This window comes from Cucumis sativus, chromosome 1, assembly GCF_000004075.3.
Source record: "Cucumis sativus cultivar 9930 chromosome 1, Cucumber_9930_V3, whole genome shotgun sequence".
In the NCBI taxonomy this organism is placed as follows: domain Eukaryota; kingdom Viridiplantae; phylum Streptophyta; class Magnoliopsida; order Cucurbitales; family Cucurbitaceae; genus Cucumis; species Cucumis sativus.
In genome coordinates, this window is record NC_026655.2 from 29,122,345 (window position 1) to 29,148,873 (window position 26,529).

General features: G+C 30.8%; 2 protein-coding genes and 1 non-coding gene across 5 annotated transcripts; all 3 read right to left on the bottom strand.

Annotated features, from left to right (window-relative positions):
* Positions 1-7,969: 7,969 nt before the first annotated feature.
* LOC101204117 (protein IQ-DOMAIN 1) lies at positions 7,970-16,612 on the bottom strand. 2 transcript variants are annotated; one of them, XM_004139031.3, is made up of 8 exons: positions 16,285-16,612; positions 15,246-15,366; positions 14,767-14,894; positions 13,664-13,909; positions 12,544-12,771; positions 11,591-11,704; positions 9,792-10,284; positions 7,970-8,507 (listed from the first exon to the last, which is right to left on the bottom strand). In XM_004139031.3, exons 3-8 carry the CDS (start codon positions 14,851-14,853, stop codon positions 8,374-8,376), a joined length of 1,302 nt encoding a protein of 433 aa, XP_004139079.3. In that variant the 5' UTR covers positions 14,854-14,894; positions 15,246-15,366; positions 16,285-16,612; the 3' UTR covers positions 7,970-8,373. The 2 variants fall into 2 exon arrangements, with proteins under 2 accessions (XP_004139079.3, XP_031743502.1); XM_031887642.1 differs by lacking the exon at positions 16,285-16,612 and adding an exon at positions 16,084-16,234.
* LOC116401844 lies at positions 8,655-8,753 on the bottom strand. The gene has a single exon (XR_004214247.1). It is a non-coding gene; the product is annotated as a U6 spliceosomal RNA (small nuclear RNA).
* A 2,536-nt stretch (positions 16,613-19,148) lies between the features above and the next one.
* Positions 19,149-22,404, bottom strand: LOC101222314 (choline monooxygenase, chloroplastic). Of its 2 annotated transcripts, XM_004139101.3 has the most exons (10): positions 22,057-22,404; positions 21,497-21,542; positions 21,118-21,253; positions 20,755-20,829; positions 20,449-20,661; positions 20,258-20,353; positions 20,055-20,176; positions 19,860-19,953; positions 19,588-19,638; positions 19,149-19,500 (listed from the first exon to the last, which is right to left on the bottom strand). In XM_004139101.3, exons 1-10 carry the CDS (start codon positions 22,337-22,339, stop codon positions 19,363-19,365), a joined length of 1,254 nt encoding a protein of 417 aa, XP_004139149.1. In that variant the 5' UTR covers positions 22,340-22,404; the 3' UTR covers positions 19,149-19,362. The 2 variants fall into 2 exon arrangements, with proteins under 2 accessions (XP_004139149.1, XP_031737276.1); XM_031881416.1 differs by lacking the exon at positions 21,497-21,542 and having other exon boundaries at positions 22,057-22,210.
* Between the last annotated feature and the right edge of the window lie 4,125 nt (positions 22,405-26,529).

Consider the following 26,529-nt stretch of genomic DNA (forward strand, 5'->3'; position numbering starts at 1 on the left):
AGTCTAAACAGTCCAATACAGTCAACTCAAAAATACATTCCAACTAAAAAAACGGTGTGTTTTAAAAAATATTATTGTGATTAAATCAAAGGCGTATAAGAAGTGACTCAAATTTTTTTTTCAAAAATTCATTTTTATTTATTTTTCAATGTTTGTAGCATTTTTATTAAATTTTCAAGGTTTATTAAAAAATATCGATTATTTGTCGTCGATCAAGATGTTCACCCCACGACAATAACGTTCAAAGTTGTAGGTCACAAGCAATCAAGATGACTGGTCACCGATAATCAAGACAATTGATAATCAATGATAAGAAGATCCAAAGCTGACAATTAAAATGATCAATTGTTGTGATCATGAAGTTGGCAAAACACCCCATAATTTATGTGTTTCTATGTTTTATGAACAAAATCTAAGTAACTAGACGATTCCACCCAAATATAATGTATGTGTGTTGTGTTTCTATGTTCTATGAACAAAATCTAAGCTAAATTTTTTATGCAGGGGTGAGAATTTTAACCCGGGACCTCTTGTCCAAAGGTACATACAGGTGCCAGTTGAGCTAAGCTCATTTTTTCCAGCTTTTATAGCTTCTACAAATTTTATAAACCCTAAATTACAAACTTTCAATTCAACTCATTAAAGTTGAAGGCAATAACTAATTTAATTTTGATAAAGTCACTTGTTTTAATTTAAATATAACTACAACCGTTTACTTTTAAAAAAAGTAATATTGCATTATTGATGAATAGAAAGTAATAATTGGGAAAACAAATAGTAAAGATTTAAGAATATTATTGATAAATATCATGTTTTCAGAGTCCGTTAACGAGGATCAAAATTTCTTGTTTTGTGAAAAATAATAGTTTTTTCTTGATGGACAACGTCCATCAAGATATCATATTACTTGATGGGTCTTGCTCATGATCTTATCCTAAACCCAAAATTATATATAAAAAAAAATATTGATAGGCAATGCTCATCATGTTATTATTTTTCTTGATAGATCTTGTCCTAGACCCATCAAGAAAATTCTAAACTCATCAAGAAATCCAAAATAAATATATTAATTTTTTTCAATGATGACCATTGTAAATCAAGAAAATTCATTTCGTCAAGAAATCCTAACTAATTTGATAGGTATTGTCAGTCAACTAATATATTATCCTTGGTGTTTATTGTCTATCGAGAAATAATTTTCTTGACATTTGTGGACCATCAACAAAACTAAGGGAACTTTGTCCATCAAGGAAATCAAGAATCCACATTTTTTTTACGTTTTTTCGTATTTCTTCAACAAAATAAAAGGACTTTTCTTGATGTACATGATTGTCAAGATAAACATTGTATCAAAAAAAATATTTTTCTTGATGGTCCTTTGTCATGGCCATCAAGAAATCAAAATTTGTGTGAGTCAAGAAAGACCAAATTTGTAGCAGTGCGAGTGACTAAAAAATGAGCAATGAAGATCTATGTCTGACAAATTGTATGCAACTTGGCACACAATACTTACAAATAAAAAATATTTTTCTAACATGATAATGTGTTGGAAACGAAAGTCACACTACTACAGAAATTGGTTTACTTGACGTTAATATAATGTCAAGTAAACGTATACTTGACGCTTTAAAAGCGTCAAGTAATCGACTGTCAAGTATAGTCACATTACCTGACACTAAAACATCGTCAAGTATACGTTTACTTGACACTAACAAATTTTCAAATATACGTTTACTTGACATGATATTAACATCAAGTAATCTATCGCACTTAACGTTTATTATGTGTCAAGTAAGATCGTATACATGACGTCTTTTACGTGCCAAGTAAAGTTGTATACTTGACGGTTTTTCCATGTCGAGTAAGATCGTATACTTGACACTATTTACACGTCAAGTAAAATAATACACTTGACACTATTTACACGTCAAGTAAAATTGTATACTTGACACTTTTTACATTTCTCATTTCTCATTTCCTATATAACAATTATTCAAATAAAGACATATTCATCAACAAAATAAATCTTCCAATCAACACCCTTAGTAATTACGTCTTTTTCAAGCGTTAATACTTCATGAAGCTTCATAGTAAGTTTCACCAAATAATTCTTGAAGCAACAACCTACAATAAAATTTAGCAAGGTTTAGCAAAAAAGAAAAACAATTCACATCTTTAAAAGTTTGTAGTTTGATCATCCCAACACATACACATATATGGGAATGCTTCTTGAAATAGCTGAATTCCACCCACCCCTCTCCATTTGCAATGTTTAAAGTTTATATAATTTCAAGTCATTAGTATTGGAATATTCTCCTTGCCAACAAATCTTCTTTAAATGAATCTATGTTGCTATTTATGAATAGCTAAGGTTGCATAACCAGAACCATCACAATTTTCTTTTCTTATTGCCCTAAAGTAAGAACATTTTTAAGAAAACAAAACCAAGAAATAACAAGTGAATCAAAGATTTCAGTTCTTCAAACCAATGAACATATAATATCTACTATCTATACATTAGTCATCAATAGGGGTAAAATTGATACATTTATTAAAAAAATTATGCAATTGTGATAATTGAACCAACGTAAGTAAAAAAATAAATCTATTAAATTAAAAAAAAATACATGTGTAAATGCATGTTGTAATGCACTAGTATAACACATACAAGATTTAAAAGTGAGGTTAATTCTAAAATTCCTAAATGATAAAGGTTTCCAACTGAGTCAAAGTCATACATGACGAATTAACTAACTTGAGTGATAATTTTTCATGTGCCTACACGGAAGCATAAGCTTCTTGAAGGTCAACACTACTCCGTTCTCAATTCTAATCTTATGAAGGTAAAGTTTGGGTAGGAGGCTCGTGATTATGTATGTAATAATTAAATGCACAATAGCTACACACAATAAATTTAGAATAAAATTAAAGAATAAAATAATTCAAGAGAAAAGAGAAAATGGTCAAACTCTCTAGGTAAAGCCCCATGTCTCCGGTGGAGTCGCCAAGCTGTCGACATGTATCCGAGACGACGTGGAGCGGCCGACGTCCTCAAAAAATTTAGTTTTAAAAGAAAATAGGAGTCGCCACCAATTTTTTTTACAGTGTGATTGGACACCGAAATAAAGTAAACAATGTAAAAAAAATGGTCTGCAAAAAATAGAGTTGAGTTCGGGAGTCATTTGTGTGTGGGAAGGTATTAGCACCCCACAACTCCCATTTAGAAAAACGGTGGCCAAATTTCAAATCTTAAATTGAAATATTTTTTATTATTTTAAAACTAATGTCTTATTTTACTCCTCATTACTCAAATATTTGAAACAATGATCTCATAAAATAAGTGGAATAATATTCCATTTATTAGACTATATATTGAGAAAAATTTCTTACCTTAAGAAAATGTGGAATTATTACCATTTCTCAAAATCTATCATAGGCTAGTCTTCGAATAAAGATTTGTTTTTTAAAACATCGATTAAATTTATTTTTTCTTGTGATCACATCTTGGACTTCCAAAGATGTGATCCCTCACCTTAAGAATCTTAGAAAATCGGACTCCCAAATTTTCTAGATTCCATCATAGAAATTTTTTTAGCGAAATAAAATTGAATTATTAAAAAAGTTGATTAAGAAAAAGTTATAAAATATAGATTTACATTTTAAACCTTTTTTAAAAAAAAGTTAAAAATGATAATTTTTAAACGGTTAAAAAAAGAGAATTTAAGAAAGACTCCAAAATTAGGTCAATAGAAAATAATGCACAATGAAATCCAATATATCACACAATGAATTAAGTAAGTAAGATAAGATTTTATTTTTAAAAAAATATTGAGAATCGATCTTGGACTCCCAAAGAAACGATTCCTTCACCTCAAGAATTTAAAAATAACGGACTCCTAGATATTTCTAATTCCATCGTCGGACTTTTTTAGAATGATAAAATGTAAAGATAAATATGATGTAAGAAGAAAAAAAATTAAATAATTGATATAAAATACCATGATAATATTGAGAGTGTAAAAAAAATATTCATAAATTTAATATTACATGATAATAATTATTATGGATGGAAGTAAAATAGGTTAAAGAAAATAGAAACAGCAGACAACGAAAATAAATAATAATAATAATAAAATGAAAGAAGAAAGAAAAGAAAGAATAAATAAAAGAAAAAGAAAAGGAATTTTTAAAAATATATATATATTATTATTATATAAAAAAGTAATGATACAAAATAAATTAATAATAATAATTTTTTAATATATATATATAAGTAATAGTAATAATAATAAAAAAAAGGTTAAAAAGAGAAAAAAAAACAGTAATATAAAAAAATGTTAATAACAAATGATAGATATATTACCAATAATAAGTAAAATAAATAAATAAGAAACTCAAATATAAGTAAATAATATTCTTACTTTTTATATATTTTTAAAGTGAAGAAAATAAAAATAAGATTTAATAAAGAAGTGTGTGTCTTTTTCTTTTTCTCTATTTTTTAAATAGTAGAAAAAGACTAAGGTTTTTTTTTTAAATAATAATGAAAGTAGAAGAAAGCAAAAATATATCTTATATTTTTTTTTTCTTTCTCTCTATTTTTAAAGAAAAAAAATTCAAATCTAAAAAAATTATTCGTAGATGAGTGCAATCTTTGGGAAAGTAAATCCTACCACATGCAATCTCTTACAAAACCTATTTTAACACGAGATTTGATTTGCTAAAAAAACAAAAAACAAAAAAGTATTAAACAAAAGAAAAGGTAAAATACTAACCTAATCTAAAAACAATCTACCTTTTACACAAACTTTTCTTCCAATTGGGAGAGATTCTCGAAAAAAAAACTTTTCTCTAACAACTTTCTCTAAAGATTTTATGTAAAAAAAAATTCTCCTCTTCTTCCAAATGACAAATGCCTTTATTTATGGACCGGGTGGACCACAAATTAAGAAAATAATAAGACTAAAATTAAATTTTGGTATTATATTAATAAAATAAATTTCAACTTTTCCTAAAATGTTATGGGATTTTGTAAAAATAAAAATGATTTATTTTTTTCTAAAATAAAATGAATAAAATATTATGGGATTTTGTGAAAAAATAAATGGTTTATTTTTTCCTAAAATAAAATAAAAGAAATATTATTGGATTTTGTAAAAACAAAAATGATTTACTTTTTCCAAAAATAAAATAAATGAAATATTATGGTTTGTAAAAATAAAAATAATTATTTTTTTCTAAAAGAAAATAAATGAACATTATGTGATTTTGTAAAAATAAAAATGATTTGTTTTTTTATAAAATAAAATAAATGAAATTTTGCAAAAATAAAATGATTTATTTTTACCTAAAATAAATGGAAAAAGATTTTACTTAAAACAAATTAATTTATTTTTTTCTAAAATGAGTTAGAAAGAGGATTTTATTAGCTTTTTTTTAAATGAGTTAAAAAGAAGATTTAATTAATTTCTTTTTTCTAAAAAAGAATGGATGAGTTAATTTGGTATTACTAAAGTGATTCCCTCTTTTTTTAAAAAAGAAATAAAAAAGATTATTATATAATTTTTTAAAAAAAACCCCTAAAAAATATGTAGGATAAAATTAGATGGCTAAATGTAGCAACCAATAGCGTGTGAGAGACTTACATTAAAATATTTTCTTTAATTGCGAAAGATTTTCAAAGTTAGATTTCAAGTTGAACAAGCAAGGGCTTGTAATGAAACTTGCTTGAAATCATTTCTAAAGGATATTTTCAAGCTTAATTTATCATGAATGATTTCAAGGTACACAAGCTTGGCTCGTCAATGATACGAATTTGAATGGTTTACTTAGAATGCTTATGATTTCTTAGATAAATTTCAAGCTTTCCAAGTAACTTGCTTTAAATGTTTTTTATTTAGTTGTGCAAGTACAAAGGAAATTACCTTCGAATGTGCACGTACAATTCTCAATTAATGATGTAAAGGCTTTATAGAGGGATCTAGGTCGATTACATCAATGAAGGCCTTAGTGCCTAAGTGGGAATGATTTAAATCAACTTGACTTGTGTTAAATTATGAATGTATAGTAGGAACTGGTATGCTGGTGCTTACGATGCTTCTATGTAATTGAGGTACTTATGGAGAGTTCCTAAAAGGTTTTACTATGCCATGTTTACAATGATTTATACATTTAAAAGCTTAACATTGAGCATAACTATTGAGAAACACGTTTAAGAAAACATCACTCACTCACCATTTTTAGCTCATTCTTTCAAATATTTTCTCACTTTCCAAGTGTTAATCACGTTTCCTAAGCTGAACGTATCGTTGCCATGTCGACCAATCTTTTAGGAGAATTCGTGAAGTTATTATGTTTAAAGTAATTGTGTTATGGGTAAAGAAAACTATCTATAATAGAAGTCTGGTTTTGTAAATACTCTATTTTACGAATTTGTAAACAGGATGGGTTACACCTAAATTTTCTTTCTCTAAAAGATAAGTCTTATGCTTCTGTTGAGTTTTAAGTAAGGGTTAGAGAGTTAGGGTCAGCATATATCATTAAGATAAAAGACGATATCAGTTGACTTCACACCTTCTCTCAGGTCGATAGTAGATTGTTCGAGAGGGGGTGTGACAACGACCTTTAAAAAATTGGTCTCCAACATTAAAAGGCAGCAACTCAAGGATCTCAAATTATGTTTTCACGAGAAACAAACATATTGTATTCTTCTAAAATTATTAGATTATATGAAATATATACTCTTTCTCTTCTGGTGAAAAATTTTTTTGATCGAATTTTTTCACAATAAAGTTTGAAAGAGACATTTCATATGTTATAAGCAAAAAAAGATATGCTTATTGCCTGCTCCACATGTCTTAAAATAATCCATTATTTTTAGTATCCAAATGGTGTCACAATCTTAATTGCCAAATTGTCTATAAGGTTAACTTTTTGTGGATTTTATAAAGTTGTTTATTTATGAAGTAAAAATTCAAAGATAATTTCCTATTTTCCACCTATAATTTAAAAATATTATTCATTTATGTTTAATGTTATAGTTTTTTCAATATTCTTTTCTTTTCATTGTGTCTCCTTTTGCTCCTCAATTTCACAACATTCAACCTTTTTTTTTTTTTTTTTTTTTTTTACATTGCACTATCTAATAGAAAATGATACAACACTCAAAAAGACGAAATCTAGAAAGTTCCACATCCAATTGAAAAGAAGAAAAAAAAAAAGGCTTCTTTTTTCTTTTCCAACAAAACCCTATAATTGTAATTGTCTTATTGTTGGATAATAAAATAATAGGGAGAAGTCTAAAAGCAAAACAACATTAAAAACAAAATCATATAAAAGTGCTGAAATTTTTTGTTATAAAAAAAAGGTGAATTGTGAGGTTGGTGGTGGGGAATTGAAAAGAAGAATAGGAAATAATAATTGAAAAACAAAAAGAAGAAGAATAGAAAAGAAAAGAAAGAGCAGGCAGGTTTTGTCGGCAATTTCAAAGGAACAAATAAAGAGAAGTTAATACCCACACCATTTCTCAACTACGTCCTTTTTTGACTTTCTTTCTTTATTCTTTTTCTTTTCTTTCTTTTTCTTTTTCATTTTAATGTTACTCAATAATATTATTACATGGGATTCAAACATTTAGTATTGCCTAACATATTGAATGTACATAAAAACACTTTCTACATACTTTACTAATGAATTTGGGATGTATATATTCTCACCTGATTGGAATTTTTAGTTCATGTCAAAAGGGAAAAAAAAAAAAAACAGTCAAATTGGCCCAAAGATAATCCTTTTAACTTTCATCTTCATTCTTGGAAGGAATTTCTTCATCTGCTTTTTTTTTCTTCTTTGAAGAAATCAATTGGAGCTTACAATTTGAAGAAGTAAAAGGGTCAATATGATTATTGGTTTCTTCATCAAGAAATAAGAATGGTTTCTTCATCAAAGGAGAGAAAAATATAAGACTTCAATGGAGGTCTTCATGGTTGGGATGTTTCCTAAAAAGGGTAGATAAGATCATCTTTCATAAGAGATTCATGATTACAAAACCAATCTATACCAAATTCTTCTTTGAAATATGACATTGAACAACAAAAAAACAAAGGATGAACAAGTGCCAAAGAGCCACATGGTTGAAGACTTATAAATAAAGATGAATAATTACAGACTCACCCCCTTTGAAACTCACCAACCTTATTCCCTGGATACATTTGCCAACCATTGCAACAACTCACTATGAAAATAAACTCAGAAATTCAAAGGGAATACAAATTTGCTAGTGACCGACCTGATCACAACATGGCGTTGCCATATTTACACACGATCCCGCAGCATGTCCTCGAAGCATTTTCCTCATCATCTTGAATAGTTTACACATCAATTATGTGATTTAGGTTTTGCAGATTTTGAGTCACTTGATCTGGAAATTGACCTGGGTTTATCATTGATTGACTTCATCATTGTCGCTTTGCCAGTGGAATTTCTTGCCGTTTGGTTTTGACTGCCGGGATCTGCAATTATTCAAATCAAATGCAGATCAAGAGGTTACTTAAGTCATAAATAGATTAAGAACAATGAAAGAAAATAATAAATAAAAACAAGTCCCTACAAGAAAATGGATAAGCTTTAATTTTCATCAACTCATTGGGGGAAATAAGAAAAATATTCTGTATTCGTATATCATGTATCGATTTGTGTGTCATCCTTGAGTAGGGCCATACTAATCTTCTCTGTATCATTCCAACTTTATCGGCATATGTTTCAAGTTTTTGTAATTATTCAAGTTACAAATCCTATTCCAGTCTATAAACTTTCGTGCTTACTCCACATTGGTTCCTATACCTATTTTAATCTATTCTAGCCTATCAACTAAGCACAAACAACCATTTGTCATGGCTATTATTTTCTTAAATAAATTATCCCATGAGAAGAAAATAATCTATTATCAACCATAAATTCACCGACCAACCAGTCACCTATCAAAAAATTTTAACTAGGAGGGGATGTTCTGACATTCAAAGGACATAGTTGGCAGTCTAAAGAGGATTGGTTCACAAACAAGCTCTCATCAAAGAGTATCATAGCGGTTCAAATGGGGGTATCACGATGGAGCTCTTCAGGTTTGTAGGTCAGTAAGAAATAAGAATGAAAAGAGACATTGTTGAACCAAGTCGACCATGATGGAAATTGCCAAGGGTAACGATAATATAGCTTTCTATGAACAATCTTTAAACCAAAGCAAACTATTTGAAACTTAGTAACAACTTAATAATCTAAAAATAAAGAATGAAGGTTTTGAGACTAAACAAGGATTTAAACCTATATCTTAATAATAAACCCCGCTGCATCATACTTTTTGGACAAAGGTTGTGACTACTAGCATGTCTCTCTATAATTCCTCTTTCCAGCCAAAAAACTAACACTATCTACTATACATAGGAAAGAATATAAGGGCATACAAAAGACCCCTCAAAGAAACAGGATACAACTATCTAGAATGCTCTCTAAAGAATAGTTACAAAAAGTCTTTGAAATCGAACTCCAAATAGAGACATAAAACTTCACCAAGGAGGATCGCACATCACTAACTAATATGCTCATGCATTCAATGTCTGTTGGGTATGGTTGTTTGAGCATTTTGGCACAATGGATAACCATCGGAACGCTTTAGAGGACATAATAATAATAATATCAAATATCACATAGCAGACACAAAAATGTGTAGAGAATGTGAGACTCAAATTGAATTGAGCCTAACTTAAAGACTGGAAGTAGAAAAGAGTTGGCAAACTCACCATTATTAGGCAAGGATAATCGCTTCTTTGCATTTTTTACCAACGGTGTGGATCTCTCTTTCGGATTGCTGTGTGATCTTAAACCAGTATCCACTTTTGGTTTGACATCTTCAAATGGCCTCTCAGGTGCCAGTTTGTGCTTGAGCTTTTGAACCTGTGCACTGGATATTTCTACAGTGCCAGCTGACTTAGTGGAGGATGATGAACCACATCCATCAGAATGCGAGGCAGCAGTTTTTTGGCTTGAGACGTTTGATTGGTCAGTCACCAAGTTTGTCTTCTTGCCAGTAGTTTTTAAATGAGACTTGGTGTTACTTTTGCCCTCAGATGATCCATTCTCGCGAATCATCACTCCATCTCTCAGATTGATATCAAGAAAGCGGTTTTCCCACGGACGAACAGCCATCCACCTTTCCAACCAATTCCAACCCCAGCTGCTTTTATCTGGTTCAAACTGAGAGAGGGCAGCCTGCTGTCTCGATCCTGCTTGCCACTGAAGGTGAGAGACAATTAATCAGAAACATCGAACATTAAGTTTGAAGTATCAGGTTAGCATAAAACTTGGCGAGATCAAAACTTACATACTATGATCAAGTATCCAAATTCAAACCATCAATGAACCTGAGAATTTAAATTTCCAGTGCAACTGGATTCGTAACTGAAGAGGGAACTATTGCCTCATTCAAGCACCAAATCATATAGATGAAACAAAGTTACTAAGCATAAACTTTTTCCAACTTCGAATATGTCTGCTACTATCCTTTGAGCAAGGAAGCATTAGATAAACATTAATTTGTTTCCATTTTCTTGTAAAAGGAAAACAAATTAACAGCTATACTCTATAGAATGGAACCAAAATATTAAAGAGGATGCTAGAATAGAAGAAGTTAGAGAGGTAGAGAGGATCCTCCAGTAGAGAGAGAGAGAGAGAGAGAGAGGGCTTCGTTAACTTCCCTATGTTTTCTGTTCCACTTTTCTGACGTTTAACGACAACTGAGAATACAGAAAAATAAAGCATGTGAAAGATAACTAACCATGTGGAAGACATTGAGGGATCACTTCGTTGGGCAACTGGGACATGGTCTTCCATCATAGGAAATTTTAAAGGTTAAAATATTCATTTATATGTTCTTGCAACCACCCAACAAAAGACTAGTGCAGAACTTGTTAACAGGCTAACAACACAAGGTAGGTTGGAATCTCAATTATAGAAAAAACCTTGATAATAGAAAGAGATTTGAAACAAAAACAAAAAAAAAAAAAGAAAAAGAAATAATGATAGAGAGATAGAGAGGAGAGATGGATGGAGGGCAGCTTTAATTTAAGCTTTTGAAGACTAGCATTTTCTACTCCAGGTCACAGAAGGGCTACAATCCTAGGGATTCGAAACTTCAAGACAGATTCTTCAGCTATCTTGCCTCAGATGAACGACATTATTGGCATTATTACAGTCTATTCCCCATTTATTTCTCCATATGAAACAGAAACTTCTAAATCTTCAACTTACCTTGGTGAGCATCCGAAGATGTCAGCAATTTCTTGAGTAAAGATAAGAAGGCTAATTTGTGAAACCTCTTTATTTTATCAACTTTTGTAAAGATAGAATGTAAGAAGCTATAATGCCTGTCGTGATAGATCTACGTAGAACAGCAACACTTCGGTGTTCACTTAAGTTTTGATATAATTAGATTTCTTTAGCTGATCAAACTCTTAGTCAAAGTCGAGGAATACGAAAAGAGCAAAAGTCAGGGTGCAGAATTATTCTTTTATAGCAGAAGAGCGGGATGAAATTGTTCTACCTGATGAGCCAGAGCATATGCCATGGCTCTCTCACGCTTAGCTGCAGCCTCCTGCCTTTTCAATAATTTTGCTTGAATGTCTTCTACAGATCCGACACTGTCGCACCAACCTTCCTGTATCATAAGCACAATCATTAAGAGTCTCACCGAAAGAATTGGACAATCAGTTATAAAAACTGCAAGCAGCGGAATATTAGGAGTTCTTTTTTTCTTTGACAATATGTGGGATGGGGAAATCAAACCACTTTAGAATATTTGGTGTTGCAACATAAGCCATGTCATGAAAACAGTAGATAAAGTGTTACAGTCTCTATAATGAATTATATCCTTGCTGCTACCAATTTATTAATTCTTGTAAATACAGGCTTTTTTTTAGAAGGTACAGATTTCTATTCGACAATATTCTCCATGTTTCTGTGTGCATGTGCTCTCCCAAACAAACTGAATCGACTAATTGGTAACAGTTGTTCAACATTGTGGTCAGATTCAGACTCAGTTTTTTCAGACACATACAAATATTTCAAAATAACTAAATGGTATACTAATGTTATCAATTCAATCCAAATATACTAAGGTCAAGTTCAACATAACAACGAACATATCACACTTGTTTCTCAATTCCAACAACTATTCTACATACATGGCCATTCACATAACATATCGGTTTTATAAAACTAAAAAGAAATACTAATATCAAATATCAAAATGGAGACATGGTAGAAGCATCTAAAGGTGATCATCCTGTTATATTCATTTATGAGGTCCAAGACATGCAAAATTTTAATATTGCATTGAATAGAAGTCAATTCATCTCAATTTATGATTACAACAAAACTGGAATGACCGTTTAAAAATGATCCGGCCCAACTTAAGAATGAAAACAGTTTGAAATGCACATACAAGTATATAATGTTATATACTTGTAATCTTACAAAAAGTTGATTATTTCTTACTTCAATTTCTCGAACTCGAGCCTCGTTTTCAAGTTGCTGTTGAAGTTTTTGTTGTGCAGTTTCACTTTCCAATGCAATACGTACACGCCTTGCTCGAACACGAGCCTGTACTCTCACTAAAGCTTGCATACACCGTAGAGTTATAGCAGCTTGTTTTCTGACAGCATGACCCCTGACGAGAGCTTGAAGTCTAACCAATCCTTTGAGAGCTCGGAGAGCTCTTCTAGCCTGAAAGATATTAAAAAGAATATTACCGTAAAAGTGTTAATAGGTGGTATTTCTCACAGGTGTAACACTGTCACATACAACAATTAAAGTTACAAATTGCCAATCGAGAGAACATAAGATTTGCATACCAAAATCAAGCATAAGAAAAAGCATGCATCTAAAAATTATAAGGTGCAATGAGCAATCCTAAAGTACCAAAGCATTTCTTTTTTCTGGTAACCAGAAGAAAAGAAGCTCTAATGGGAAGGTGTCTGGTGCTCAAAATATCGACTACAAGATAGTAGATATTTAGGATCACTGTATAACACATATTCCACATTTCATAGCACTACAAACCATAAGAGGGAAAACGAGGGACTCGTTTGACAATCAGACTTAATTATAATCGATGATTGGGTAATACCAAGGAAACTACAGTATTTTTTAAAAATATGAAATCAATCAAGAACCAACCACTGTCCAACGATCCAAATAATATACATAAATACATGTTGCCTCTTTGCATTCATAACATGCTCATTGATTATTTTTAAATGAACCCTCCTATTTCTCTTCTCTTCATGTTGCCTCAGTATAAAGTACGAGAGGCTTCACATGGGTAAAAAAAGAAATGTTCTCTTCAGGAAAAATGGAAAAGAACCCAAACCATTGAGGCAAAATTTCGGCACCACTCATCTTAACCTCTCTCCTCAACAACTATAGTTTAATATATAAATACAATTTGGCCAAAATAGGTCTAAATTTCTATCTGCACTGAGAAATTGATACTTTGAGATTGAGATAGAATGAAAATTTTAATTTTTTAATTACGAAGAAACCTTTATTAAATTAATCGGAAAAAAATACAGCCAAAATTAGGTAAAACACACAAATAAATTACTAGTAGCAATACCAGAAATCCTCGAAACATTGTTTGGATGCGTATAGCAGCCTGTTCCTCTATATCAATCTGTTGATTATGTAATGCATCATAAGTTTGAAATGGATCAGAAGGAATAGAAGCAGCTTCTGGCTCTGAAAGAGCATTGGACACTTCAACAAATGGGGTAAAATTTGAATTAAACTCATGCTGAAGTTTATCGGCATCAATATCAACAGAATGTTTTCTCCGATGCCAAAACTTGTTGGTGACTGTCCTCTGTATGATTGAAGAAAATGCAAAAAGAGGGCATTAAAATATTGACATATTGTGAATAGCATGGTTTCATGCTCATCATAGAGAAAAGAGACTGAGTATACAATTAGTTGACAAGAAAAAAATAAGAAAGGAATTGAAGATCCAGCCATTTGGCTTCAGGGAAAAAAAACTAGTGTACAAGAGCAATGTAATAAATGTAACGTAACTAACACCATCTAGTCACACCTTGAAATTTCTAACAGTAATTAAGGATGCAATAGTAGAAATTGGAAAAAAAATGTTCCAATCCCAAGTCACTAGCATGTAAGATATTTGAAATCCTCACAAAATCAATGGTAATGTTGGCTAGCTGATTATAGGAACAGAATTTGCAAGAAATAAATGGTGCACAAGGATAAGTGGTAACTAGAAAGTTAAAAGACATCTTTTTTACCAAGCAACCGAGATTCAAAAAAAAAAATTATGTGAATTAACTATTAAGTGAGAAATAAATATGGCAATAAGTATATTTCACAAGCTTAACTTCTTAATATGAAGTTAGTTACAATAAAAGGGGTAAATATTAGCAGATGGGTTGCTCATATATCAATTGAACTTTTTTTATCTTTATTTTTATTTTTCTGAAAAGAATTGCAAGCAAACTTCGTTTAAAAGGAAATTGGTTTTAAAGTAATTACCCATGTGTCAAACAAAGGTTAAAGGCCTAAAGTTTAGGTATCAATTAGCTTCATTTCACACAATAAATTATTCAATTCGAAGTTACAAGTAAAAGTATCTCTCTCAAGGTTGTCAACCCAAAAATAATGCTATAGAAACTAATGTTGAACATTGATGGGAAGGGTATAGAATATAGATACCGCATTTTCATCATGTTCTGATGACTGAGATTTTTCTGACTTCTTTGAACCAACTAACGCTTTGAACCATTTTCCAGAAACACCCATGGTGTATTCAACAGTGTTGAGACCAGAACAACAGCTAGAAACTGTTCATCAAAGAGAACGTGTCAGGAAGAAAACCAGAAAGAAAAATAATTTGTTCACACATGAATAATTTTACAAAAAGGAAAGATATCTTTTGAAAAAAAAAAATCCAGCAAGCAGACTCAAAAAATATAGCCAAGGTGCATTAAGCGAGTTGTGATTGTCAAATTTCTGGAATAGAATCGAAGAACTGATGTGCCAAATGAACAAATGGAAATAGCAGCAAGCAAAGAAGAACAATTGTGAGATTCAATATTGTGGACATTTATCTGTGCACTCCTCTCACAATGACCAAATAAAAATATTTTTTAAAAAAAGAAAATATTCAAAGTTAATGAGACAAGGCACCTAACCTCAGTTCAACAATTTAGAATCGCCCGCTTTTCGACTACAAAATCAAATAAGTTTTCCACGCAGTTAATTGAGTTCATTTTAGTTGGACCGCGATTTTGAATTCTCCTGATTTGTTGCAACCTACAGACAACAGAGATGAAATTCATCATTACGTCACAGATGGAGAAAAAAAAAAATCAAATTGCTAAATATCCAGCTAACTGCCAACATGGGAACATAAAGATTACAATCTGAAAGTGGCAAAAAGCACACCATCGGTCCATGTCTAGATCAACAAAAACAAATAGGATCACCTGAATTACAGAAACTGCAGCCTCCATCCTCTAAAGTGAAAAAACTCATCATATTATGAATTAAATGTAAAGGGGCAACAGTCACGCACCATGACACAATACAAGTACAAAAAGGAATTCCCATATCATCAAATTGTATCCTCCAATTTGTACGTCCAACTCATAATGAAGAGTAAGGATATAAGGTACACACAAGAAGAACGCTTAGAAATGGCAAACTTCATAGACATGCATCAATGGTGAACTTCAAAGAATGACATAGAGGCCTGAATTGTTTCTAAAGAACATTGATAAGAATGCAGAACAAATAAAGAAACTCCCAGTAGACTTGAGAACACTTACAACTCTACAACAGAAACCCCAGGGGAAAACCCCCAAATGCAGCTTACATCATCACAATTTAGCTAGCTAAATTGAACATCAAACAGTATAAAACACCACACCCGCAATCGAACATCAACAGAGTAGATACAAAAACCCAGAACATAACTTAAAATTTCAAAATGCTCAAGCAATGCAAGTAGCAAAACAAAACCAACAATACCCTTTTAGAAACGAACAAAAATAGGAGCAAAACCCAAGTTTAAGCAGCAGAAAAAGCATAGTAAGCAAAATAGAGCAGATCCACGCAAATTGAAGTCCAACTAAAGCAAATTCAACCAAGAACTCAGCTCATAGTAAATGGACGAAAGTGGAAGAGCAAGAAAGTCAATGAGGGAAGTGGAGGAGGGAAGGGCAAAGATACCTTAAGAGCCGTCTGATCCATCAATAAGTCAAAATTAGTCAACCCCAACTCAATTCAATCATTTGGGTGACCAAAAAAATTGAATATGGTTGAAGATTTCTCTCAGTAGACTCAATCTATCCACCACCCATCATCTGTTTCAGCAAAACGAGGTCCATCATCTTCAACCTGATAAAAGAAATGAGCCAGTGAGAAGGACAGTGTGAAAATAACTCTTAAGAAAAAAAAACCGCTGGGGGAAATTTGAGAACTGCATGGAAACGGCGACGTTTTGAGTGGAGAGAGAATCAACATTGTTCCATTGAAATCAATTGGAGTGAAAGGCCACGCCTGGGCTTCATGATTGGACGCACGTTAGAACAAAAGTGTTGTCCTTTTTACTTTTTTTATTACCCCCAACCCATTCCTTCATTCTTCTTTTAATTCAAGTTTATTCTTCTTAGTTTCCTTCACTTAATATAATAATAATGAACTTTGAATAGAGTTCTATAGTTGAAAAAAATAAATTTGGAAAATTATTTTACTCTAAATATTTTCAACTCTTTTATCATTTAATATATTTTTCTCTATCACAACTATAAAATCTATTTTAATTGCAGTAAAAAAATTAAAATGTTGAATTTATTTTAAGTTGTTAAAGAGGTGTTTCAATAAGTCAAAACTCAACATATCTTTCATAAATGTATCAATTTATACCTTTCTCTATGTTCCATTTCAATAAATATCCTATTAGACTTATAATTATTTTTCTTTTATGATAATATGATTTATCTTACTACAATTTCTAAATTGCAAAAGTAGCAAATTTAAAAGCGAATATTCTTGTGATAGCCCTATGATACATGTAATTACTTGTCATTTTTGCAATATGCAAAAAAAAAAAAAAGTGCTATGAACTGCTTTTTCCTAAAAAAATTTGTCATCTGATGCAAATTCCCTTTAACAAATAAATTAAATTCATTCAATCTTTCTAAACAAAATTTAATTTACAAAATGGTTTAATTGACACAATTATGAAAGCTGGTTTAAATTGATACAATTATTCGTTTATAGTTTTTTTTTAATACGGAATCCAAAATTGAGGAGTATAAGATTTCTTTTTTCTTAAGATTAGATCTTGAGTTACTCGTTAAAACAAATCAAATAAACTATAATTATAAAAATAAAATAGACTTTTGATCGATCAAATTATAAAAGTATATATTCAAATGCATGTGTTCTATTCCATAAGCATTTTCTATAACTATATCTATAGTATATATAAAAGTTTGGAACCTTAAAACTTTTTTGTTCCAACTATACTCTTTCATTAGAAGGATTTTCATTTTTTACTTTAGTGAACATTTTGTCATTTAAATACAATTTTAACCTAATTTGTTCCAATTATGTTCTTTGGGTTTTCATCTCTATTTTCTGAAAATCTTTTCCTTTAAAATACAAATTTAAGTTAATTAATTTCTAATTAAACATTTAAAAAATCTTGAGAATTGTTAAAGTTACATTGTCCTTCTTTGTTCAAGCCTTTTCAACTAATTAATTCTTCTTAGTTATTGTATAATAAAGTAGTTGGGTGGTGATTACGGAGCTTTGAAATATCGACTTTGACGGTGATATCATAGTCTCAATTTTATGGAAATATAGATTCCATCCATGAAAATTTCAAAAATTTATGGAAATTTTTATAATTAGTTAATGAAACTTTGATTGTGACTTTCTAATACATGACCATTTTTAATATTCATTTCTACGAAGTTAGACAATATTTAGATGTATATTATAACTGTTTGGGTAAACGTTGACGTGAGAATAGAAATCATAAAAAGAAATGAAAAAAATAATCATTGACTTGATACACAACATAGAAAAAAAATTTAAGTGAAAATTGTGAAAAAAATTTATGGTAAAAAAAGAACCTATTTGTGTAAATTTAATTTTTGAGGTCAATTGATGTGAAAATTTAACGAGAAAAACTTGAATGAGTTTAAAATTAAATATGAGTTATTTTCGGGGGTTTATCAAATTTTCTATTTTGACAACTTTCTTTATTTTCTTTCTTTCTATTTTTTACATGTCTATAAAGATGATTTTTTCTAGAACTTTCATACGTGTCGATATCTTCTTCGTAATCTCAATATTTCTATCAAAATATTGATTGTTTCAAACTTTGATTAAAGTTGATTTATTTCTTAATTAGGATTAGGATTAGTTTTCTTTTTTGTATGATAAATAGAGTATTCGTCTTCTTGTATTCATAAATTTAAAAACATGAATAAAATTCTCATATTTAGTATACATCAAATTGGTATCAGAGCGGTCGTCTGGGCCAATATTGATTGCCATCAAAGGTTGGAAAACTCTTCGTGATATTGATCACAAGAGCAAGCTTTGTGAGTTGTGCACGTTGCCTAACAACACATATCTAATAGGAAAAATTCTTGAAATTAAAAAGGAAAAAAAATCATCAAAACTTAAGAATAGACTATTATCGATCAAGGGAGACTAGGAAGAAGAAAATATAGCAGTTTTTATTTTTCTCCCAAAAGCAGTATTGAAATTTCGAACCCGCAACTTCCGCCTTGAGTGAGACTAGGACGAGGCTCGAACCCGCAGCTTCCACCTTGAGTATGAAAGAAGTTATTATCGCCAACCATTGAAGAACACTCAAATCATTCCAACACAAATTTGGAGGTTGAAACATTCTCAAGAAAATAAAAATATTCAAATAAAAACATCTATCGAGCGAACCTTCGAAAGACCGTAAATGAAATTAAGATTCTTTTCGACAAAAATGAAGAAAGGCATGATTATAATCTTAAAACTTTTTCAAGAAATCATCAAGAATCACATTTAGTCACACGAGAAGATAAAAGAAATCATCCAAATGGGCTGTGAAATTACTTGCGTTATTGTATTCACAACTTTTAAACATTAATAAAATTATCAAATTTGGTATATATCACAGCTTCAACAACTAAAGGTGCTGTAACAAAAGCAAGTTATTTCAGACCATTTCCAAGATAACTATGAAAACCTAAAAGAATATCTTGCAAATGGTGCATGGCATTCTTTCAATTATTTTTATTTTGTGAGGTTACAATGAAGAAGACGATGGAAATGGTGCATGGCATTCTCGACCGAAGGTGCATATCGGCCAAACTTGTAAGCTGGTGACTCGAGACCCTTTTGAACTCCTTCACACAGAATAATGTCTTCATTCTGAATATTATTTGGACCAATGTGTAAGAGAAAAAGAACAGACACAGCACACATGAAAATGGAAAGGGGTGGATTTGTTCGTAATACCTGCACGCTTTCACTGTCTTCTAAACTTAGTTGTATAAAGGAGTCATCATTCTGAACATGAAATCAGGAAGCGAAAAAGTTAATTTCAAAAAAATAAAAAATAAAAGGAAGAAAAAAGGTAAGAACCCAAATGAACCAAAGACTTCAATATAACAAAAGCTCGGTTTTTGCTGAGTTTTCGCGTTACACGAGCAGTCCTTTTAATAAATCAAGAACACAAGTGAGAACTTGTGCACATCACATATCCATTACGCCAAAGGACCAGAAATTACCTTAAAAGAAGCTTCAAGAAAATAATCAAAAACCACCAGACATTTTCGAGGCCCAAGTGGGAGTACTAGATTAGTGTCCATCCAAGGTCCATACCTATTACACAAGCCGAAAAATAATAAGACGACCATCACGACTTAACATCTCAAAACATAAAGAGCCAAAGAGCTAGGTATATTGATATGGCCAGGAACTACCTATTTATCATGAAATTTGGGTATACAAAAGCATAGAGTGCTTCTGATCCAAGTCGACCAATATCATCACCTTTTGATTCTCCCCCACCCTTACAACTTTGAATGCTAACAGTTTCAAATAGCTACATCACAAGTTATAGTCACATAACATTGATAATTTACTGTGAATGATTGACTACACGGTAAATGAACATTCAACATACTTCTGTAGAATAAGACTCAAGCTTGAGATTAGATGCAAGCCCTTTATGTGCATATGGAACGTGATATCCTCCATCTAAATAGTTGTCACAAAAAACCTGCAAAAAACCAATGAAACGTATTAGCAAAACCCACAAGAATTGTGGTAACAGTACATGACCATTTTTTAAGAATTAGGATGCAAGGACTATACCTTCCAGTTACATTCAATAGTGTATTCACGTCGACAGACATAACTTAGGGAAGCATCAACTCCGTTTAGCCTCAGCACATCTGCACATGTTCCAAGCCATTCACGTGCCACTTTATCTTCATCAACATCTGGCTTAGATGATAATTTTCCATCCAAATTGAGAAGAACGAAAGGCCCCCACGTAGCTACTGGCAATGGTACAAGCCCAAAATCCTAATCTCCAGCATTAAATAAACTAAGTGCCTTTCAGAAATATTACATTAAAATGATTGTAGAAACTGGTATCAAAATGATATAATTACATACATTTTCATCAAAGTTCTGTATCCCATCTATTCTAGTCGCCTTAAGCAGTATTCCATCCAACCCGTATGTCCATCCCTGCACAAAATATGTAACAACCCATATTGATGCACCTCGTAATATCGCATAATATTCCATCCTAGTTACATTTTACATATTTTTCAAAAGATCAGAGCATAGCTTGGTGATTTCCATTTTTCACCTTTACAAATGATCTCTTTTTTCTTCAATGAAAATCACTGTTCCTTACACGATGATGGTAAAGTTATGGACTAAAACCTTAACCTGGCCGTCAAGAAATAACTAGGAAATAGAAAACTAAAAACTTTCCAGGGAACCGACAAGGAGATATACAAGTGAACTCACATGATATGGGCATACAAAGCACGACTTCTTCCCACATCCAGACGCAAGAAGTGAGGCATGATGGCGACAAACATTGTGAAATGCACGAACCTTTCTGTTATTATCTTTGCATACCACATACTCTACATTTCCCAACCTGCCATAGTCAAGGAGACAGAGCAAACAAATTTCAAGGACAAGCCATGGTGAGGAAGAACACACATCTCTGGCATCCCATTACTTAGACTCGGGGCATTAAAATGTCAAGTGATTCAACTCCATATTTGCTCAATTACCCTGTGAAAAATATATTCAACATACAGGTAATACAAATAATTTTATTACGGCTCTCTAGTGTTTATACTATCAGCAATAAATGGTAAGTGACAATTAATCACACCTGCCTGTGAAAAAGTCATGGGCATCTTTTAACTGTTCAACATATCCTGACAAGCCAATTGCACAAAAAGTTGATGATCATGCCTTGATATTGTCAAAGTTATAATCTAAAGGGGAAAAACAAGGAGCAGATTGCATTAGCTGTAAAACAAAGAAGAGTACACAAATTCAGTGGGATTATCCTGCTTTGTATTCTGTCAAAGACCAAGAACTTCCGAGTTCTCAGTTAATGGAAGAAATTTCCATTATAATCATAGATCGCAAATTGCAGCCACATTGAAATATAGAAATTAATCTCCTCTCGATGCAGCTACAATTAAGTGCATTTTTAGAGTGATTTTAAAATTCCTAATGTCACTTTTGGCATCTTCAAAATATTTTGGAAACACATTTTTAATCCCTCCAAATTAGTTTAGTATTTAATTCTACTCTTCAAATACAAGTTTCATATAGGCAAACTGATTTTCGATCATTAAAAACATATTTCAAAGTGATTCTAAACATACATGGCATAAATAGAGTAAAAAAAAAAACACAAAAAATTTAGAGATGGAAGCGAACCTACAGCCTGCCATCCTCTGTAGAAGACATGATTGAGCTCGAGAGCAAAAAATGAAGGGTCTATATACCAGGAGGAGGGTGGAGTGAGGGCCTTCTCCAATGGAATTTGAGGGTCGAAATCATCAACGAGTTTCCGAGCTTCAATGAGTCGAGAATCAGGGTTTCGAAAGGATAAAGCTGCGGAGATCCGTGGGGGAGAACGATGATTACAGGAATGGAAATTGAAGGAAGTGGAAGGAAGTTGGAAGAAGTGAACTTGGATATGCTTCGTCAACATCGCCATTGCAACAGTCCTCAAGCTTCTTCTTCAAATAACAACTTGTTTTATTCTACCGTTTTGGTGGCTAACTAACACACATATTTTCTTTTTTTAAAAACGAAAATTACAGTTTTATCCCCAAATTTAAATGAATAAGTGTGTTAAATGTGTGAGTTTTCAATTTCTATTTTTTTACTTCTCCTTCGGTTTTAAAAATCGATCTAACAAAGTTTATTTTTTAAAAAGTATTTAAAGTTTGTCGTTCCATTTTATCGTATTTCTTCTCTTTTTGTGCAATTTTTTATTTTTTTCCGTTCTCTTTCTTATCTTCTGCAATGTTTCTTTTATATTTTTTAAAATTATGATTTTTTTTTCAATCAATCATAAATCTTGTATCTTTTCTACAGTGTTATTTGATTGAATATCGTGTTACAAATATAACTATGAGATATTGGTACACGATCATTTAGATTTGAATAAAATATAAATGATCATACAAAGAAGGGGCTCTTGCAAAAATAGCAAAAATATTTATGATAATAGAACTCATGTCACTATATTTTCTAAATTGCAAAAGTAGCAAGTTTAAAAGCTGATAATGCTATGATTATTATCTGATATCACTCATTTTTTCATATTTGCAATATAAAAAAATATATATATCATGGCTGTTTTTTTCTAAATGTTTTTGTCATTTGATGTAATTTTCCTCCAAAGAATCTTGAAAAAAATTCATTCAAATAAAAATTGATTGTGTAGCTAAATCTAAACGATCATTTAGTCAAATATAAATGATCGTGTACCAAAAAATCTTACAAAAAAAATCGCTTAGTGCGGCGTAATTTACATGTTTTCAAAGAATTTTGCCAACATGAGCTTAGCTCAACTTGCACATGTATGTTCGTGTACCAAATGTATAACATGCGCGAGTGAGCAATTAATCACGTATTGACGGGAGCTTTTTTGGTATTTTTCATTGTGAGCTTGTGAACTTTTTCTGTTTTCGAAATTGTTCTAAATATTTTGTCGATTTGTTATATTTTTTTTAAAAAAAAAACCTCATTTCTAAAGTTAATTATATGATATTTAAAGTTATGAAAAATAGTTTTGAGCAAAATATGTTTTTTAGAAATTATTCTTTCAATTTTAAATTTTATATAATTATTTAAAACAAAAGTTTGAGTAAAAAGTATATTTTAGAAACTCACGAATCAAACATACAACGACTAAAAAAATGTACTTTTTTTATGTTTTTCTTTTTCACGTTTGATTGGTTTAAGATGATATAGAGGCTTATAAATAAAGAATGAGATTACAATGTTTAAAAGCAAAGACGAGAATAGGATACTCGAAAATAAGATATCTGTTAATTAAAATAATTGTTTTCAATAACCATGACAATCTTATAACATTTTAATAGATTAGTTAAATGAAATTATTGTACGTTAAATTACAAAATCTTGAAAATATTTTCAAACATAGTAAAGTCCCAAAATCAAAAATCTTTTTAATCATTTTACTATTAAAAGTACATTCAAATAATGTTAACTTTCATAAATAGAATAAATGGACAAAATATTTACGGTTCGTGTCACAAATTGAAATAGTCCATGGAAATTACTGTTTTTTAAAATATTTCGGAGTTGTTCTTCTTTATCATCGATTTTCTTCTTTTCTCTTTTGCAATTCTTTTTCTTTTTCTCTTCTGTGATATTTTTTCTTTCCACCGTTCTTTTTTTCTTCTTTTGTAATTTTTTTAAATATTTATGTTTGCCCTTCATTTCCATATTTTTTCCATATGTAATTTTTCTTTTCCTTCCCATCGTCTTTTTCTCTTATTTGGTAATTTTTTTTCTTTTTCTTTCCATCGTCTTTTTTTTTCTTCGGTAATTTTCTAATATTTTTTAAATTGTTATTTAGTTCAAGGTCGTTTACCAAAAAAACTTGAAAAAAATTGTTGAGATTTGGCCACTCTAATTTAAACGACCAAATCTAAATGATCGTGTACCATATGTGAATGATCGCATACAAAAAAAAATCTTGAAAAAAATCGTTTACATTTGGCTGCCAAAATTTAAACGAAAAAAATCATTTAGATTTGGCTACTCAAATCTAAACGATCGTATAGAGAAGAATAACTAAATCTAAATGATCGTTTTCCAAATATATTACACGCACTAGATGTCGAGTAATAAAGGGGTATTTTTGAAATTTTCCATAGTGAGCATGTGAGCTTTTTTTCTTTTTGAAATTATTTTCTACGATGTAAATATTTTGCCATTTTGTTATATTTTTTAAAAGACCTCTTAAAATAAACAACTTATTTACAAATATAGCAAAATGTCAAAAAAAAAAAAAAAGAGTTGTAGTGTGCTTGCAAATCCGAGTAAGGAATTATTGTCTTTAGGAGAACACTTATCATCAATGTGTCTTGATTATGGTTCGAGTATAAAAAGTTTATTAGGTTTTTTTTTTAATATCTAAGTTTTATTATATCATCAAACTTTAGTTTGAATTTAAATATTATACATGAAAGTGTATTTATTTCCGATTGAGATGTAATCAATTTGCTCGTGCATTCAATTCATATTATATCCAAAAAATTTCCCAACAATCTAAAGACAATTAATTTCTGAACCGATGGTTGCAATCTTCTTTACCAATGTAGCTTTTGCCATGATGGGCTCACACATTGTCAAACCTCATGTTGAACGATAAAGTTGATATGTCAATCGTCAATCTTGTGTTTGGAAGGGAACTTCAAGAAATGGCAAGAAAAGATGATATTTTATTTCACTACGTTGAATCTTGTTCATGTTTTGAAGGAAGGATTGCGCAATTATCCCACTAGACGTTGTAACTTTTGAAATGAAAGCTACAAAGCAAGAATGGATGCATTCAAACTTCTTATGGTCGTAATTATATAATTAGTGGTTTTGAGGACATTTTGTATAATATCTATTGCAATGCCTACGATGTCACATCCCCTCTTAGACCACCCAACTCTCAGCTTGAGAGACGACATGAAGTCAATAGATACCATTCTCTTCTCAACAGTACCTAATCACCCTAAACTCTAAACTATCTACTCAACTTATAAATAGTGGAAGCATACAACTAAAACCTAAGTGATATGACATCAATGCACCCAAGTGTAGCCCATCTAATACAATAGTATATATATAAGTCTTATGCATACTTTACATGAGTACCCACAACAATTTTGATAATACACATCCAACCTAATACAGATGATCTATGTGTAGGACACACTTCACCATCTTGAGAGTAACAACTTTTCAATATTTGCTAGATGGACTGGTCGACTATCAATGGTAGGCTCAACTTAAAATGTCGATCATTACTTAAAAAGTGAGATAACATTTGAAAAGAATAAGTAGAAAGACTTTGTGAGTTACAATTTTCTAAAACATGCTTTTCTAACTGCTGTGCTAAACACAAAGTTAGAAACATTCAAACATTTGAAATAAAATGTCATAAACACATAGCTTGGAACTTCCAAACGTTTGAAATACATTTCATAAAACTTTACTTGTACTTGACATGCAAACATTACAAATACTTTTCTTAAATTTTACTTAATCATTACTCTATAACTCAACCATACATGAAACATGGGTGTTAGTATACCTCACCTCAATGACGTAAATTTTCTCATCATAGGCATAATTTTCACTGTAACCTTCTCTGTAGGCACAATAATTTATACCTTCATTAATGTACATGAAACATAGGCTCGTCATCCTTCACATCAATAACAAATAACTACCATGTGTATATAGACTGGTCATAAAGAGTAACATTGAACATATAAACATAGATTCATGAAAACATACTTGAAATCTAGCTTAACTTACGATATCTTAGCTTAAACCTTCCTTGAAATTTAGCTTGAAATTCTACTTGAAATCAAACATAGTTAAAGTCTTAGCTTAAAACTTAATGTTTTCTTTCTTGAAATTATGTTGAAGAGTCATGCTTAGAAATAGCTTAGAAACGCACTTGATTTGATTTTGCCCATTAATTAACTCATGCTTTGCAATCAACTTTCTAATCGATAGTATTTATTAAGAAATTGCAAACATATTTTAAACAAACATTTTCTGAAACTTATGCTGTAAGTTCAATGCTTTGCAGTTCTTGAATAAAAGAGTGAGCAAATCATTCACTAATAGTCTCAATGCGTACTTAAA